Here is a 17103-nt window from a genome sequence, read left to right on the forward strand (position 1 = left end):
TTTTATTTATTTGTTTATTTATTTATTTTAATTTACTTATTTATTTATTTATCTTTGTTCGTTTTATTTATTTTTTTATGTTTATTTTATTTATTTATTTATTTATTTATCTTTGTTCGTTTTATTTATTTTTTTATGTTTATTTTATTTATTTATTTATTTATTCATTTTTGTTCATTTATTTATTTATTTATCTTTGTTCATTTTATGTATTTAACTTTTTATTTTTTTATTTATTTGTGCCCCCTCTGTCCAGAGTAAAAACCAGCCTCACCGGCGAGGGGAGTACAATGTTTACAGCACCTTTCAGAGCCACGAGCCCGAATTTGATTACCTGAAGAGCTTGGAGATCGAGGAGAAGATCAACAAAATCCGATGGCTGCCCCAGCAGAACGCCGCCTACTTCCTGCTCTCCACCAACGGTAAGCCATCGTCCGGCACTGGCGGACTTCCCGATACGACCGGGCAAACAAATCGCTCGGTGCCTGACGGCTCTTTATCTCCACAGACAAGACGGTGAAGCTGTGGAAGGTCAGCGAGCGCGGCAGGAGGCCGGAAGGCTACAATCTCAAGGACGATGACGGCCGCATTCGAGACCCTTCTACCATCACCATGCTGCGGGTAAGAAACGGCGGGCGTTGTGACTGCGCTGCGTTCATCCCCGTTGTCATTTCGTGGCGGTTCGTTTGTCATGTGCACATCGCAATTCTCACTCGCTGCTGCAGCTCAAGGCAGGAAGGAACCGAACCTGGGTGGGTGGCCAGTCTGTCTGGCACATGTGGCCACGCTTACACCGGGCAGGCTGGGAATCAGCAGTCAGCCCAATGTGCCGGTGGCCTTAAATAAATGCGCAAGGAGAAAACGATAAGAAAACGCAAAAACCTGCTAAGACTGATGACCAAAATGAAACGCACCACAGTAGACAGATAGATATGAAAGGCGCTATATACAAGAGAGACATGAAAGGTGCTCAAGATGTTAGACAGATGTGAAAGGCAACACATACAACCTTCATACAGGAAAGGCACTACATACAGTAGATATATATGAAAGGTACTACACTATATATATAACAGGGCGGCGCAGTGGGTAGCGCTGCTGCCTCGCAGTGAGGAGACTCGTCTGGGTTCGCTTCCCAGGTCCTCCCTGCATGGAGTTTGCATGTTCTCCCCACGTCTGTGTGGATTTCCTCCCACAGTCCAAAGACATGCAGGTTGGGTGCATTGGTGATTCTAAATTGTCCCTAGTGTGTGTGTGCCCTGTGGTGGGCTGGCACCCTGCCCGGGGTTTGTTTCCTGCCTTGCGCCCTGTGTTGGCTGGGATTGGCTCCAGTAGACCCCCATGACCCTGTGTTAGGATATAGCGAGGTGGACAATAACTGACTGAATATAACAGACAGATAGGAAAGGTGCTGTGTGTAACTGACATGAAAGGTGCTGTGCATGATAGACAGATGAGAAAGGCACTACATATAACAGGAGGTGCTATTTGTAATAGAGGTGTATGAAAGGCACTATACAGTATATACTACTGTAGATATATATAAAAGGTGCTGTGTATGATAGACATGAAAGGCGCTATATACAACACATATTAACTGCTATGTAAGACAGATATGAAAGGCGCTGTATTAGAGGGGTGATGTGAAAGCACAATTTTAGATTGATGTGAAGGGCGCTATATCAATAGCTCTGTATGAAAGACACCATATAGGTATAATATTTAGAGAGCTATGAAAGGCTTTACGACGGGCTGATGTTAGAGAGACGGTGTAAGATAAACAGACATAAAGGAGAACACATAGAGTGAGGGTTACAGTGATGATGGTGCCTGTGATGAAGAGGATAATTTAATAATCCCAATCAGCACCCCTGATTGTATTAATGAAGCTCCGGCTATTAATCCATTCTTATTTCTCACAGCCCAGAGTGTGATGACGTGTTGTGTGACAGTCGAATATGTAATTGAGAATTTCACTGGACTGTTTTATGCACACAGAACAGCATTAATACTTTTGCTATGTGCCAGAAATCAACATGAAAGTTGCAGTGTACGAGAAATATGAAAAATGCTGTATAAGAAAACTGCTATACAAGGGATATGGAAAATACTCTGTAAGAAGGGTGGATAGATAGGTGTGAAATATACTCTTATTAGATAGATGTGAAAGGCACTATATTAGTTAGATGGGAGACATATGAAATGTACTTTATTACACAGAATCATAAGGTTGAAAGGCATTCTATAATCGATAGCCATGAAAGGCACTATATAAGATACACATAAAAGGCACTATATTAGTCCCTTTCATATCTATCCATGTGAATACTACAATAAGTAAATGAATAAGAAAGGCACTATATGAGAGAGAGAGAGACAGAGAGGGAGATACCCAGGAAATATGCTGTATTAACATATACAGTAGATGAATGAATATGAAAGACATTATGTCATAGGTAGATAGACAGGAAATACACTACAGTATATAATAGGGAAATAGATGTGAAAGGCGCTGTATGATAGATAGATAGAAAAGGCACTATCTATCTATCTATCTATCTATCTATCTATCTATCTATCTATCTATCTATCTATCTAACACATATAATAGATAAACAAGTATGTATGTATGTACTGTATATGGCACATACAGATAGATATGAAAGGCACTATATAGTAAATACAGTAGATGGACAACAAAGACCATATGCATAACCATTGTCATTTTCATTCTTATCATTGTTAGATAAATAGATATGACAGACACTATATAATATAATGATGCCATTAATAATATGATCATATTTTGCATCATTTAAGCTGATTTTGTGTTTTCAGTGCCCCCCTAGTGTGCCCTCCATGTTGTGAGTCCACATGACCTGTCTTGACAACTCCTAGACAAGCCTAATCCATCAGGGTGAAGCTGCCACTGCCAGGCATCATGCCAGTCCCAAAGACCAGGATGTACTTTACTGTGAGGAGTGACCCTCCTATTCAGACCCTCCCTTGTGACCACCTTATCACATCTTAGACCTCCAAGCCAAGTGTCACTAAGTGCCACCTGCCGTCTCATCTGATGCTTTGGCACAACTCTCTGGAACTGAGAACTTTTGTCTTTACTGGTTGTATCCCGTTAACCCGATGCCATACCAGGCCAGTGGGGAGGATTCAAGGGAAGGTGGTTGCTGTGCCCAGGAGTGATGGTGGTGGCAGTGGCACATCCCAGACCTCTGAGCTGTTATCAGTTAGTGCTGCCAGCTGCTTTCGTTGATGCTGGGTTGAAGTTCCAAATCTAACGCACCAGTCTTTTTTTTTTTTTATCGGTGCCAGTCATTGTTGTGAGTCCTGAGTCTCTTGGACAAGCCACATGTCATCTTAGGTCAGTTACCAGGTGTGAGGATTTGTTCATAAGAAGAGCATTTGAGAGATGCCAGTAGTGCGTGTCAAGAAGGAGGATGCAAAGGAGGGGTGGTGCCCATGCAGATTCGCTGCCAAATGCCCAAACATCCCCAGGAGTCCTGGCAGGGGCATGTTACCCAGCTGAATGTCATGCTGCAGACCTCTGAGCCAATGTCACTTGGTGACACCAGCTGTCTCTATTCCTGCCAGGGTGACACTGCAGTTTCCAAGTTGACCCCGTTCTCCAGGCTTTGCCATTCCGCTGGCACTTACCCGTCTCTGTCTTCCTCTTGCAGGTTCCTGTTCTGCAGCCCATGGACTTGATGGTGGAGGCCACGCCGCGGCGGGTCTTCTCCAACGCGCACACGTATCACATCAACTCGATATCGGTGAACAGTGACTACGAGACGTACATGTCGGCCGATGACTTGAGGATCAACCTGTGGAACCTGGAGATCACCAACAGGAGCTTCAGTATCCTTTGTGTGGCAGACGCCAGGGCCGCGCTGGGTTAGCCGTTGGAGTAACGGTGGGTTTTACGTGGCGTGCGTTTTTGGATTCCCCCCTCACAGTTACGTTGTTTATTTTTTATTTTGATTTTGTTGTAAAAAGTCGATTTTTTTGCTAATGACTCGTTTGTGCTGTTTATGGGATGCCGTGGGACGCGTCACATGACCTCATTGCGGTGATAAAAGGCTTGTGGGCAGGTGCAGGAATGACAGGTCAGGATGCAGCGAGAAAATTTTGGGGCCCCAGCTGGGTGGTCCCTTTTATTGTCTGGAAAAATAAAATGAAACAAACTGGGGGGGGGGGGATGGTGGTATCTCAAAAACGAACAAAGTCTGCAGTCGCCATAGCGGAGCTCCGTCCGGTGGGTCGCTCTGGCCGGTAGTGACGCCTCCTTCCGGGAACCCCAGGATTTTACGGTGGCTGGACGGGAGTGGGCGGAGTTTAATACCTTCACTGGGTGGCTCCACGGCACTGTTGGAAAAGAAGGAGATGGTGGCGTTCTCGGCAGCGCCCCCTCCTGTCTCAGCAGGTTATTACAGACCTCGACTGAGCCTGCGAGGTGGTCCCGCGTGTGTGACACCCTATAACTCCGCCCTGGTTTTAGTGTTTGTTTTCCCCTCACGAGATTAAAAATGATGTTCAGTTTAGTGTGGTCCGCTGATTTCCCAGTAGACCCCTCTGACTCTCACTTACGCCCTTTGATTTTCGTTTTCTCCACCCATCTTGACCTCCTGCGTTTCCAGTGCCATCTCCTGCACTTTTGCTCTTTCATAATAATCTTTGGGTAACTCATTTGTCCCTTAACAGTCGGTGCATCAACCAATGGGAGAAACCGGAAATTTCGTAAAAGATGGCGGACGTCAGTTTTGTTGCAGATGGTTAATCGGGTATGAGAAGGGCGGAGGTCCTAACTAAGAGCTTTTCTGTACGCGACATTTGTCGTTTGTTTGTTTGTTTCAATTACTGGCAGGCGGTGTGGAGGTTAAGGCTTTGGACTGAAATCCCACTTCTGCCACCACGTGTGACTTGACTCGCCTGTGGCTTCAGTGGGGAAAACAAAAGGAACAGAACCTCTTGCACTGAAAATGTTGGCCGGAGGAGTCAGACGGATGATAAGTGATCACCATGTCAGGAGATGCGACTTTACCGAAAGCGTACGGGTAATCGGGAAGAATCCGGCGACGTCTGAGTGCGTATTGTTACCGTTGTTACAGGTTTGTGATTCTCGTTTCTTTACGTTGTTTCTTTTCGTGTCTCAGTTGTTCATTCCAGCAGGGGAGGTTTTCATTTTTTTGTTTTCGTCTTTAACATCCGATGAGGATGGGGGGCGGAGGGGGGGGGGTGCTTCTCAGATGATCAGGGGTCCCCCTCTAAAGCCTGCAGATGAGAATGTGTATATAGTGGTGGGCCACCTCCCTGTTCAAAGTCAGCAGACGCACACGTAAATGAAAGGCTTGACTCCTTGAGTGTCCCCTCACAGCTCGGACCACTCAGTCCTCCTAACCAGCCTGGTCACCCTCCTCTAGTGCTGCCTGGAGACCCTCACTGCACCCAGGACTCCAGATGAGGCCTCACCAGTGTGTTATAAAGCTTGAGCAGAACCTCCATGGACTTGTACTCCACACGTCAAGGCGCTATATAACCTGACATTCTGTTAGCCTTCTTAATGATTTCTCAACACTGTCAGGAAGTTGAGTCCACCATGACTCCTAAGTTTTCCTCATAAGATGGACTTTTGATTTTCAGAGCTCCAATTGTGAATTCAAACCCAAGAAGACCTAAACCTAATGCCAGCGTTGAGCTCAGCTCTTCTAATCTTTCCCCATAGCTCACCTTCTGTAGCCCCCCATAATCAGCCTGCTTGCTCTTCTCTGGACCTTCTCTTGTGCTGCTATGTCTTTATGGAGATCCAAACTGCACCCAGGACCTCAGATGAGGCCTCACCAGTGTGTTATAAAGCCTGAGTGTCACCTCCTGTGACTTGTACTCCACACGTCAGGGCGCTATATAACCGGACACTCTGTGAACCTTCTTAATGGTTTCTCAACACTGTCTTTACAGTTCTTTTGAGACCACCACGACTCTTTTTTATAAAGTGGACTCTTGGTTTTCCGCCCCCCCATTGTGTACTCAGTCCTCACATTTTCACTTCCTACATGTCCTACTTAAGTTAACTGACATTAAACTTCATCGCCCACTTATCACCACCACACCCCCCTCTCCGGCATCATAGCCCCAAACCACCAGGCAAAGAGGTGTGCTGAGGTTCCTGTATCAATAGTATATCAGACACATACATTGGCATCAGAAACATAGTGGGTGTCCCCCCCCCGGGCAGTGCCCACTGTTCCCTGCAGGTCCTTCTGTGTCAGTTTAGCGGCATCTCCATGATTTGCTCTTCATCTTCATACTTGGCCTCCGTCCACTGGTGTCTTCGCATCGTCTATTAAAGGATCAAAGTCCACACTGAAACGTCCCAAACTGCACGTGACGGTGACCTACGCCTACTCTGGCTGGCGAGCACTCATCAGTCACAAACTCGGAGTAGCAAAGAGCTCAGAGCCTCCTGAAAATCCGATTCTCGCACGTTTTACGTGTTTACAATTCTATCAGCACGCGGGACTCTGATGGCACGAAAGTTCTTAACGGAGCCACAGAGATGTGACAAAATGTGTCCTGGCACCAAGTTTGACAAACAAGAGGAGACCATTCTGTCTGTTTGTTTGTTGGCTCCTTCAGTTCGTAGCTCACTTGTCCCAACGCCTCCTCCAGACCCTCCTTCAAGGTGGTCCGAGATTCCGGCTGCTCTTTGTGTCTTTCCCCTCATCATTCATTCCCACCGATGTCCCCAACTCACCTTTTAGTGGTAGCAATGTCTTCTGGATGTGCTTTATAAGATGCCAAGGTACACCAGGCGAGCATAGGGGGCGCCCCAGGGATGGTTGCTGGGTCAACACGTCCTCAGCAGACCCCTGTCATCCTGTCCCATGGATTGCCTGCACCTGTCTCTTCCGCCTGAAGACCACCCAGTCTCAGCTAGAATGTCCACCTGTCTCACTGGTACCTCAGTGTGGGTGAAGGCGCCTCATCTCCAGCTCAGCCTGGTGAAGACGGAGCTCCTGGTCATGCCAGTCAGTTCCCGTGAAGCTCAGCTCATCGTCACCAGCGCCCACCAACTCAACAAGTGACCCCGGGGTGATGATCCTGACCGTCTTCTAGAGAACTCTTGTCCCCATGTGCCATCTCAGTGGGCATTAGTCACCCATGGGTGCCCCGCTGTGCCTCCTTTTCTCTGTTGGCTGCAGCTCCCCATTGTGCTGTGGTGCCAGCGGGCACTGCCGGCCCTTGTGCGTTCCCTCAGTTCTGAGGCGTCTTTGCCACCTTCTTGCTTTGGTTTTCATTTCATTTTTCTTTTTCTTAGTAAATCCTAGCCCCCCGCCTTGTTCTTACGGACCACCTTTGTGTCCAGTTTGACGTGTCCGCCAGTCGCAGTCTCACTGCACACATAAACAGCTCATCTCGGACTCCGCAGGGACGCCTTGCAGTTTCAGTCATTCAAGAAGAGTAAGGGGGTCAGGTTGGCACAGTGGACGGTGCAGGTGGTCCGGCCCTGCTCCTTAGACCTGCTCTTTGATCCACTCATGGCACTTTGAGCGCCAATCCCAGCGGAGGACGTTTGAGTTGCTGTGCTGACCCCTCGTTTTGTTTCTTTGTCTTAATTTCTCCTCTTGGCGTTTGGCTTTGATCACAGTGGTCGGTGGTCTTTGATTTGATTGGCGTCACCTCATAGACAGGTGGCGGACAGGAAGGAGTGAGGTGGACCTTCTTCGTTCCCATTGGCCAGTGTGGCTTAGCGGTTTACAGAGATGGACTGAAGACCCCTTGCCTCTCGCTGACCAAGCTTGTGGCAGACCCTCCATGCATCAGGCTGATTAACAAGGTGGGGGGGGGGGTGTTTGGGGGTCTCCAGTATGTCCAGACTCTTGTAAAAGCCACCCCTACTTTGCCAGTGCCACAGGTGTCCCTGCTTGACTGTCACATCCATAATGTTGCTGGTGGAATATAGCGCCTTTACTTCACAACACCAAAGGCGTGACGTCCCCCGTTTGTGGCCTCGTGGCACTTTGTCATTTAGCTTGATATCAGTCTCATGGAGGTGCACACTTGGAGTTCTTCTGAAGCTGCGTCTTCCCATTCCAGGCACTTTTCCTGTTAGTTCTCTCCACTCCGGAACCTTGGGGGGTCTCCTTTGTTTTCCTGAACTTCGGCATCAGACATTGTGGACATCAAACCGGCCAACATGGAGGAGCTGACCGAGGTGATCACGGCGGCCGAGTTTCACCCAAACCAGTGCAACACGTTTGTGTACAGCAGCAGCAAAGGAACCATTCGGCTGTGTGACATGAGGGCCGCTGCTCTGTGTGACAAGCACTCCAAGTGTAAGTGTCCGGGGGGTCCGAGGGGGAAACGTGCCAACCACAGTACGGTGGTACAAATCTCACATACCATGTGCGTGGCATGTGCAGGTGGGCCTCCTCGCTGTGAGCTCCTACTTTCACACCAGTCCTACTAGGGTGGGCTGCAGCCCCCATGACTCCATACTGGCTAAAACGGGTTCAGACGTTAATGGATAAGAAGACAAATCTCACTGCATAGCAGAGTGGCATCCCGTCCAGGGTGTGTCCGCAGCCTTGTGTCTGACCAAAATGGCTGGCTGGGTCAGTAAACAGACAAGTGGGGCACAGAGGTCCTGTGTCGGCACTGGCTGCTCCAACTTCAGCGCCCTTATGAGGTCAACATTGGCATTTGGCATGGCGTGCCAACATGTGCCCACAGCCCTTCTCATGTGATGATTTACACATTTTTAGAACAGGAGATGTGACTAAATTGTGCCAATAAATCAGTCAATCGATCATGTGGTGCTTTTACATAACTACCTCATTATATAGTGCCTTTCACATCTATCTATCTATCTATCTATCTATCTATCTATCTATCAATCATATAGTGCCTTTCTATCTATCTATCTATCTAATTTCAGGCCTGCTTGTTATATATTGACTTTAACATCTGTCTAGTATGCCACCTTTTCTATCAGTTATATAGCACCTTTTAATGTCACTTTTTATCCCCCCCCATACCTGTCGTCTCATTTTTCTGTGTCTGCTAAACGAGTGAATATTCAGGTGGTGTACACATAAGATGTCACTAAGTGTGGCCTTCTGGTGGCTAAGGAGCAAATCACAAGGTGACAGTTCCTGTGTGACCCCAGTTTCAGTCACCTCATCTGCAGTGCCAATGAGGCTTCTTGCATGGCATGATGGGAATGCGCTGGCATTCATGTTGAAAGGCGCTATATCACAGCAGGTCCCCTCACTGCCCAAAGTGAACTGTTCAGAGGTGTCCCTGCTATCCCACACTCAGTCCTTTTTGTCCCCCCCCTTCTTTCTTTTGCTCAGTCTTTGAAGAGCCTGAAGACCCCAGTAACAGGTCCTTCTTCTCCGAGATCATCTCTTCCATCTCGGACGTCAAGTTCAGCCACAGTGGGCGGTACATGATGACCCGGGACTACCTTACTGTAAAAGTGTGGGACTTGAACATGGAGAGCCGGCCGCTGGAGACATATCAGGTATGTTGTAGTCTGGGGGGGCTACTGAACTGGGACATCTTAGGGGGCCCAACTCGCCTTTTTGTTAGCAGACAGGATGTGGGGTTGGAACTCAGTTGAAAATCTGTGAAGTTCCCAGTAAACTAAAATGTCGGTGGTCTGCGGTGGTGCCGAATGTTTGCCATACTTAATCATTTCAGTGATGTTTCATGAACAAAAGCCACCAACCATACAAGTGTCAAAGCATAGGCACCACCAGGGGGCACTACACCTCATGTGGCTGCAAGGTGACCCAGAAAGGACCACCAGCATCCCGATGGAGGACACGTCACCTCCCTGTCAGTCTTGTAGGACCACTCTGTCCCTTGAGAGACCAAGGAGGTCTTGGCTGTCGGAGTGTATGGGGTGGTCTGACCGGTGCCACTGCTAAGGACCACCGTGACGGTCTCTTTGTCTTTTGTCCCTTCAGGTGCACGACTATCTCAGAAGCAAGCTGTGCTCCCTTTACGAAAACGACTGCATCTTTGATAAATTTGAATGTGTGTGGAACGGCTCGGACAGGTGAGTCCGGGGTGGGCGGGGCTCGCCCTCTGATTGGCTGGCACATCTGCTGTTCTCTGCCACAGCCGGCAGAGTTCGACTTTGTCTCATCTCGTCTTCGTCTTTATCACTCTGCCTCCATCGTTAGAAGGCGGCCCCCCCTTCAAAGGGGAATGACACCTTTGACCGATAAATAAACCACTCGGTGGTCCGTCTATGCTGCGGCCATTTTTTATTTCTTTATTTTATATGCAGAGCTCCAATTTTGTAGGACGTGCAACAGACGTGAACGCTGGCCCTGTGTGAGCGGGTGGGCTCTGCAGTGGACTGGCATCCCATCCCAGGTTGATCCCTAACTTGCGCCCAGTGCTGTTTGCCAGCACTTCTGGTAGGTTCTAGAAAACACCTGGCACACTGGGCTGGCACAAAGCATGATGGCCATTGGCTTGCAGGCTCTCCAGTGCTACTGCAAATCATGGGTGGCACCTGAACAAACAAAGACGAGTTCAGAAGAGGACACACGCAGGTGGCATGTGACATGTCACTGCTGTGGGCACCAGAATGCGTGCCAGTGTGACGTCGTTGCGTCTGTTAAGCGTGAAATTCCTGTTTTTCCTGCACAAAGTCACATCCGTCCATTCCATTTGTAACGGGCTTACTCAGCCCAGGGTGGTGTTAGGAGGTGAAGCCGTGCCAGGCTGCGTTGGGACCACCCCTGGACGGGATGCCAGCCTACTACTGGGTTTGCTGACCCAATTACGGGTCACAAATTCAAATGCATTCAGACGTCGTAGGTTTCATTTACATAATCTTAGCGAGTTGGGGGTCCGTCAACCCCAGTCGTGTAGTCTGATGTCTCCAGTGACTCAGTGCCACCAGTCTGTGACTTGCGCAGTCTGATCAGTAGTCAGGCTTCACATACATGAGAGCTGACAACCAGTAATGAATAAGGAGGAACGCAGAAGGGGCTCGTCGGTCTGATGTTGCATGTCCCACAATAGAATGAGGGGTCCGAACTCACCGTACCTGTAGACACTTTGGCATACGCAAAGGCTCCATCAGGCAGCGTGGTCTTGGATGTCAAAGACAGAGGTGAACTCGGGACACCGAGTCATGAGGGTGGGGGATTTGACACCCCCTGTAGTGTCTCGTCTTACCTGCTTTTCCCGGCGAGGGTCTCGGTGGCAGACGGCTCAGCCAGATTTCCATGTGCCCAGCTCCAGGTTCTTCCTAAGGTGAGAATCAAATGTAATCCATTCAGCACGTCCTGAGTCGGCCGCAGGGTCTCCAGCCAGTGGGACGTGCCCTTCAGCACCCCTGGGGGGGTCACCGAGGTGACGTCCTTACCATGTGCCCAAGCCACCTCCTGTGGGACGGCGACTCCTCTCTGAAGCTCTCACCCTGCCATTTGGTGTCGGCCCATCAGTCCTGTGAAGAAGCCTCATTTGTGCAGGGGGTCCTCGTGATCTCGTTCTTTTGGTCGTTGCCCACAGTGACCACAGGGACGTGGACTGACTGGTGAGCCGAGTGATTTGTCTTCACACTCGTCCATCTCACCTTCTCTTTTCTGTCACTCGTGAACAAAATCTCAAGATTCTACTAAAGCAGCCCCCCCATAACCACCAGCCCCCCCAACTCTCCCACCCGTAGAGAGACGTCCACTCCGTTCTGAGCAGAGAACCAGGAGCTCAGACGTCGAGGTGCTGATCCTCACCCCAGCCGCTTCACACCCAGCAGCAAATCTTGAAAGTACAAATGAAAACCCAGGGTACTCTGCCCGGGTTACCAGGACCCATCACTGGAGGTGGCATTCGGTGACGGGCACCTGGTGAACGGGCAACTCAATTAACATCAGCCGGGCTCAGCCCAAAATGACAATGTGGAGCCACTTTGGTGGGTCTGCCACCTGTAAGATGAAGGCAGAGGGTCGGGTGCCATGCCAGTGTAATGGCAGGCAAAGCTGGCAAAGACCAAGGCAGGCTAGACCCTGAGAGGTGACGTCCTCTGGTGATGACACCAGCAGCTGTCCAGTTGTGTAATGTGACATGTGACAATGTGACATCGGCTTAAAGGATGCCATAAACACTCACGTGGCATTGTCACCACAGAGTCGGTCATAGTGACGTTAATAACCGCGTCTGTTTGTTTAAATGTGAGGCATCTGATGAGTCCACAAAACTTCAGGTGTTCAGACACACAGAGAAGCCCCCTGGCATGTGTGCCACGGTCTCTGCACTGCACCTCTTGGGCTTTGGATTCCTCAAACTCCTTCATTTCTGCATCTCCTGAATGTTGCCCGGGTGGGCTCCCCCATGAGCAGATGAACATCGCAGGTCCATCCCTTTTCCATGTTATCTCCCCCCACGGCGATGCACCGACTTATTAATAATAATACATTTTATTTATATAGCGCCTTTCCCATGCTCCTTTTCGGCTCGTCCCCAGTGCAGATCTGCTCCACTTTTGACCCCTCATCTTCAGAGGTGAACCTGTGACCGCGTGAAGCCTCTTGAAGAGGGCCGAAGATGTGGTGGTCTCATGGTGCTACATGGGGGGCTGTAACGGGGGGTGTTGAAGGAGCTCTGCTGTTGCGTTGTCTGTGCCGCTGTGCCCACTGTATGGTGGCACGTTTTGTCGTGGAGCAGCACGACTTTGAGCTGCACATTCCGCTGTCTCTCCCAGCACACCTGGCGCTGCTGATTGTCCGTGTCACGGACAAGGCAACAGAATGGGACCCTTCATGTCCCAAACAGGACTTTGTCGTGACCTTCCTGTCGTTTGATTGTCGTCTTTACTGGAGGAGATGCCCATTGCCACTGCATGCTTTCCAGCTCACGGTGATGGACCCTCTGGTGACAATCCGCTCCGAAACCCCCTGATCTTCTTCTGAACCTTTCAGACACTCGATTGCTTGTGCAGATCAGGAGGCAATTTGGGTGCCAACCTCATGCAGACTTTATGGTACCCCCAGTCCTCCTGCACTGTGCCAGCTGCCGATCCATGGCTGACATCCAAATGTGCGGCAAACGTGGACAACATGGTCTTCTGTGTGGAGGTGGTCTTGTGATTTTGACAGTTGACTAGACTTGTTCTTCCCACTTGACCCCTTTCTCCCCGAGAGCGCAAGTAAAGGGTGGGGGCGCCTTCAGTTCAGGCAAACCCCCCCATATATCATGGAGCAGAAACAAGAAACGCACAAGAGATGTCTACACAGACGCGAGTCTAATATCAGACCGGAGAAAGATGGCGCTGGTGCCAGTTATGAACGTGATGGTGTGTCACTACCCGATCTGCACACGTGTGCCTAAATACCGTAAATTGTACACACACAGATCGGGTCACTTGCGGTGTTGCCGTGACAGGGAGGTGGCGTGCGTACGCATGTGCAGATCGGGTAGTGACACAGTGGACTGGGTGGGCCTCGACTGGAAGTGATGTCACATACCCTCGATTTGCGGAGGTCAGGGGAGGAGAAGCGTTTTGAGGCGGTGCCATCCCCTGGCTTGGGGTGTCAAGTCGACTAGATAGCCCTGAAACTTGTCCCCCATTTTCGCCCGTGTGTGACGCCATCCATGAACTTCTCGTTGAGTTCTGCTGTTTTCACTTCCATTCTGAGCCGAGTGAAGTTCAGCGGGTTTCACTCCCTCTGCCCACAGAAATTTCACAGCGGCACGGCATGGCGTTCAACGGCGGCCATGTTGGTCTGACCTCAGCTGCAACTGCACTAGCGCCAGAGTACCCATAAGCCTTTGCAAACGTGTTGGATTGCATCTCGGCTTCTTCGGCTTGCTTTGACTTTTTGGTTGACCATCCAGTTCGGTTCCCACTTTGTACCCAGTGTTGCCAGCCTCCATTAAAATGGCCCAGAATTGGGTCAAGCATGTTGACTGAGGTCACGTGACGTCACTCCAGGGACATGCGTGTCGGGTTCAAGGGGGTGACTTGATGTGAATGGGGTTGGTCTTCTCCAAACCATGAGGAGGGGCAGTGGGTTGCTGCCACGCTCCTGGGTGATGGTGAATGGGGGACTTTATGCTGTCAGGTCCCCCCCCCCAAAGGCTCCAGACCCCCAGAGTTCACTCCTGGTCTGCATGTTTCTCCAGCTTTCCTCCCACAGATTTGTTGAATTAGAGACCCTTAATGGGGTGAGCACGCCCTGCATTAGGCTGGCATCCCGTCCAGAGTTGGTGCCAATGCTGCCAGACTCTGCTCCAGCTCCCCACCACCCTTGGCAGAGTAAGCCTGTCACAACTGCATTGGATGCCTGTGTCTTTGTGCAGGAAAAACAGACGCTCAACAGACATGATGCCCACGCTCAGCCCGTGATGTCACCCTGCAGTGACCCTGACCAGTCCTCGTGCCACCTTCCAAACCTGAGATGAAGTGAGTAGATGGCTGGGTCTTTACATACAAAAAATGGAAATTTCCTGCTTACCAGACACGATGCCCACAATCAGAGGTGACACTGGCACACTTTTCTGTCATGCACAGCTGTGACACTCGGGTTTCACCTTCATATCGCAGGATTGCCTCAGGTGTCACCTGGGCGTCTGCCACGTCATTTCCAGCAAAACTGGAGTGCCAGTGTGCCAACTGCCATCATGCCTGCCCCATCCCAGAGCACACAATGGTACAGGGGGCATCTGGAATACTAATGGTGTGATGCCATGATATCTGTCAGCGTGGCTGGGGATGCAGTGGGGTGGTAAACGACTGCCTGGGGCTGAGCTCTCATCACACTTTGTGCCAACCCGAGGAGTGCCTACCACGTGAATGAAGGGTCTCTTTCCCGAGCTGCCACTTCAGTCCCCCACCTTAGAAGCGGGTGCGGGCGCCGAGTCGCTAATCCCGATGTCCTTTTTGTCCCCACAGTGTCATCATGACCGGCTCCTACAACAACTTCTTCCGAATGTTTGACCGCAACACCAAGCGGGACGTCACGCTGGAAGCTTCTCGGGAGAACAGCAAACCCCGAGCTATCCTGAAGCCCCGCAAAGTGTGCGTGGGGGGCAAGCGGCGGAAGGACGAGATCAGCGTGGACAGCCTGGACTTTAGCAAAAAGATCCTGCACAGCGCCTGGCACCCGTCGGAGAACATCATCGCCGTGGCCGCCACCAACAACCTGTACATATTCCAGGACAAAGTGAACTAGCGGCGCGCGCTCCTGGCCGCCGGCTTCGACCTTCCAGATTCTTCTTTTTGGCAGACCCTTCTAGCATCCCTGCATCTCTGGGGGGGGGCCATTAGTAGACAGGACGACGACAATGGCGGCCCCTCCCCCACCCGAAGACTGGTCTCACGAGCCGAAGTGCGCATGCGCGCACCGCACACAGGAGAGCCCGACTCGTTTGGGAGGGACGGCAATTCAACTAACTGGCCAAGGCCACATCAGAGGGGCATGTAGCAGAAATGTTCGTTATTTATTTATTTGTGTTTAGGGATTTACGTTTTGTTTTTATGTTTGTTTCATACACTGGGCGGCGTAAAAAAAAAAAAACAACAAAGAAAAATCTTAAGTTCCCAGAATTCCGTGAAAAGAGCAGCACGCTGGATTGACCGGCAAATGTGGCAAAAGGACGCCATCTGCTGGTAAAGAGGAGCTACTGCAACCGCTAGTTCGAAGGTATAGCTCGGGTTCGAGGAGCTATTAGTGCCTTTCTGGTGTTTTCAATGCTCTGGACGGTGTTACGAGTGTTTGGGTTGGGGTGGTGGGGGGTCCTCAGCCTAACGGGAGGAGCTCCAGTAGATCTCCCACAATGCTGCACCGTCCCGCTCCGCTCAATATGTAATCTTGGGACACTTCTGAAATATTATGAGCCGCTGCAACGCCGTGAAGCTCACGTTCCAAGTTTCGGGGTCCCTGTAGTCCGTTCCTGAAGATGTTTCCTGTCGTTCTTGTCGCCTTCTTAGAATGTGAAAGCTCCACAAGATGGCTTTGTCGAGAGCCTCCCCGCGAAGCTTTGGGGTGATGCTGCCTCCTGATTTTGCTGTGCTGGACACTTCCAAGGCGACACTTGACGGATTGAAGAATTCCGCTCAGTGTTTCTACCTAAAGATGTCACATTTTTTGGACAGTCTTCCGTCTTCGTTTCCTCTTCTATAACGGCTTTCGCCTTCAATTCCTTTTGAATTTGATTCCACGTTCGTTCTAAAGGATGGCTTCTATGCTGCTAATTCCCACGACACCAGTGTTCTCGGCACCCGTGCCAGCTGCTTCAGAAGAGCGTTGGAATTTCGAAAGGTCGCTCTACGGATTTGGATTGTTTTTCTTTTGCATGTCAGTCCTGCCGCCTGTCGGGATGACGGAAACCGAGAATCGCAGAGGTGCATCCCAACAGGCGACCAAGGGTTATGAAATCAGGGAATTTTAGGTCTAATTCCAATAATCTTGTCTTCTAAGCAACTAATGTTGTTAAACTTCTTAAAGAAACGACGGTTTTATAGCGCTGAATGTATTTAAACGTATTTAATTGTCATGCAGTCTTAATGCTTCATAGAATTCAACGAAGTAAAAACGTTCTGTTGGTTGAAACGAGTCGCTCGTCGTGTGGTGTCTGCTTTCATCCCTTGCTGGTATTTTTTCGATTTGTGTCCTTTTTATGTGGATACTCCTCTGTCTAATTAACAGTGTATATAGCGCCTTTCGCACCGTGCGCCATCACCATACAGCGAGAAGAAGAACTGAAGAGAATTCAGGGGAATCGGGCCGGACACGAAGAACTGAAAGACCCAGACGGGAAGCACCAGAGCAGCGAGGACACGCGTGACTCGGACCACCACACATACGTGCACAGGTGGGCGATGTCCTGCCGCGTCTCCACCCGTGCCTGATCGGTTAGCTGCAGCTGAGGACCACTAGTGCTTGATGTTCCTCACTTCACCCCAGAACATCACCTGGAGGGGGGGGCAGTGAACAGGGGCATCTCCCCGACACCCCCTGTAGCCAACATTTCCTTAGGAGTTGTTCGTTTAATCTATTATATAGTGCCTTTCACATCTATCTAATTTTGTGATCCTGCCAACTATGCTAAATTAATATAGTGCCT

At 49.9% G+C, this 17103-nt stretch overlaps 1 protein-coding gene across 4 annotated transcripts in view; it reads left to right on the forward strand.

The window, feature by feature from the left end:
* LOC114660455 (serine/threonine-protein phosphatase 2A 55 kDa regulatory subunit B beta isoform) overlaps window positions 1-16592 on the forward strand; it is a 201691-nt gene extending 185099 nt beyond the window's left edge. For all 4 annotated transcript variants that reach the window (XM_028813154.2, XM_028813156.2, XM_028813157.2 and 1 more), the window contains 7 exons: window positions 257-422; window positions 509-621; window positions 3696-3873; window positions 8184-8348; window positions 9369-9538; window positions 9987-10078; window positions 14930-16592. In XM_028813154.2, coding sequence (XP_028668987.1) covers window positions 257-422; window positions 509-621; window positions 3696-3873; window positions 8184-8348; window positions 9369-9538; window positions 9987-10078; window positions 14930-15209 — 1164 coding nt within the window. In that variant the 3' untranslated portion in view covers window positions 15210-16592. The remainder of the gene's footprint in view (window positions 1-256; window positions 423-508; window positions 622-3695; window positions 3874-8183; window positions 8349-9368; window positions 9539-9986; window positions 10079-14929) is intronic.
* The last annotated feature ends 511 nt before the right edge of the window (window positions 16593-17103 follow it).

The sequence above is a fragment of the Erpetoichthys calabaricus genome, chromosome 11 (genome assembly GCF_900747795.2).
Source record: "Erpetoichthys calabaricus chromosome 11, fErpCal1.3, whole genome shotgun sequence".
NCBI classification, from domain to species: domain Eukaryota; kingdom Metazoa; phylum Chordata; class Cladistia; order Polypteriformes; family Polypteridae; genus Erpetoichthys; species Erpetoichthys calabaricus.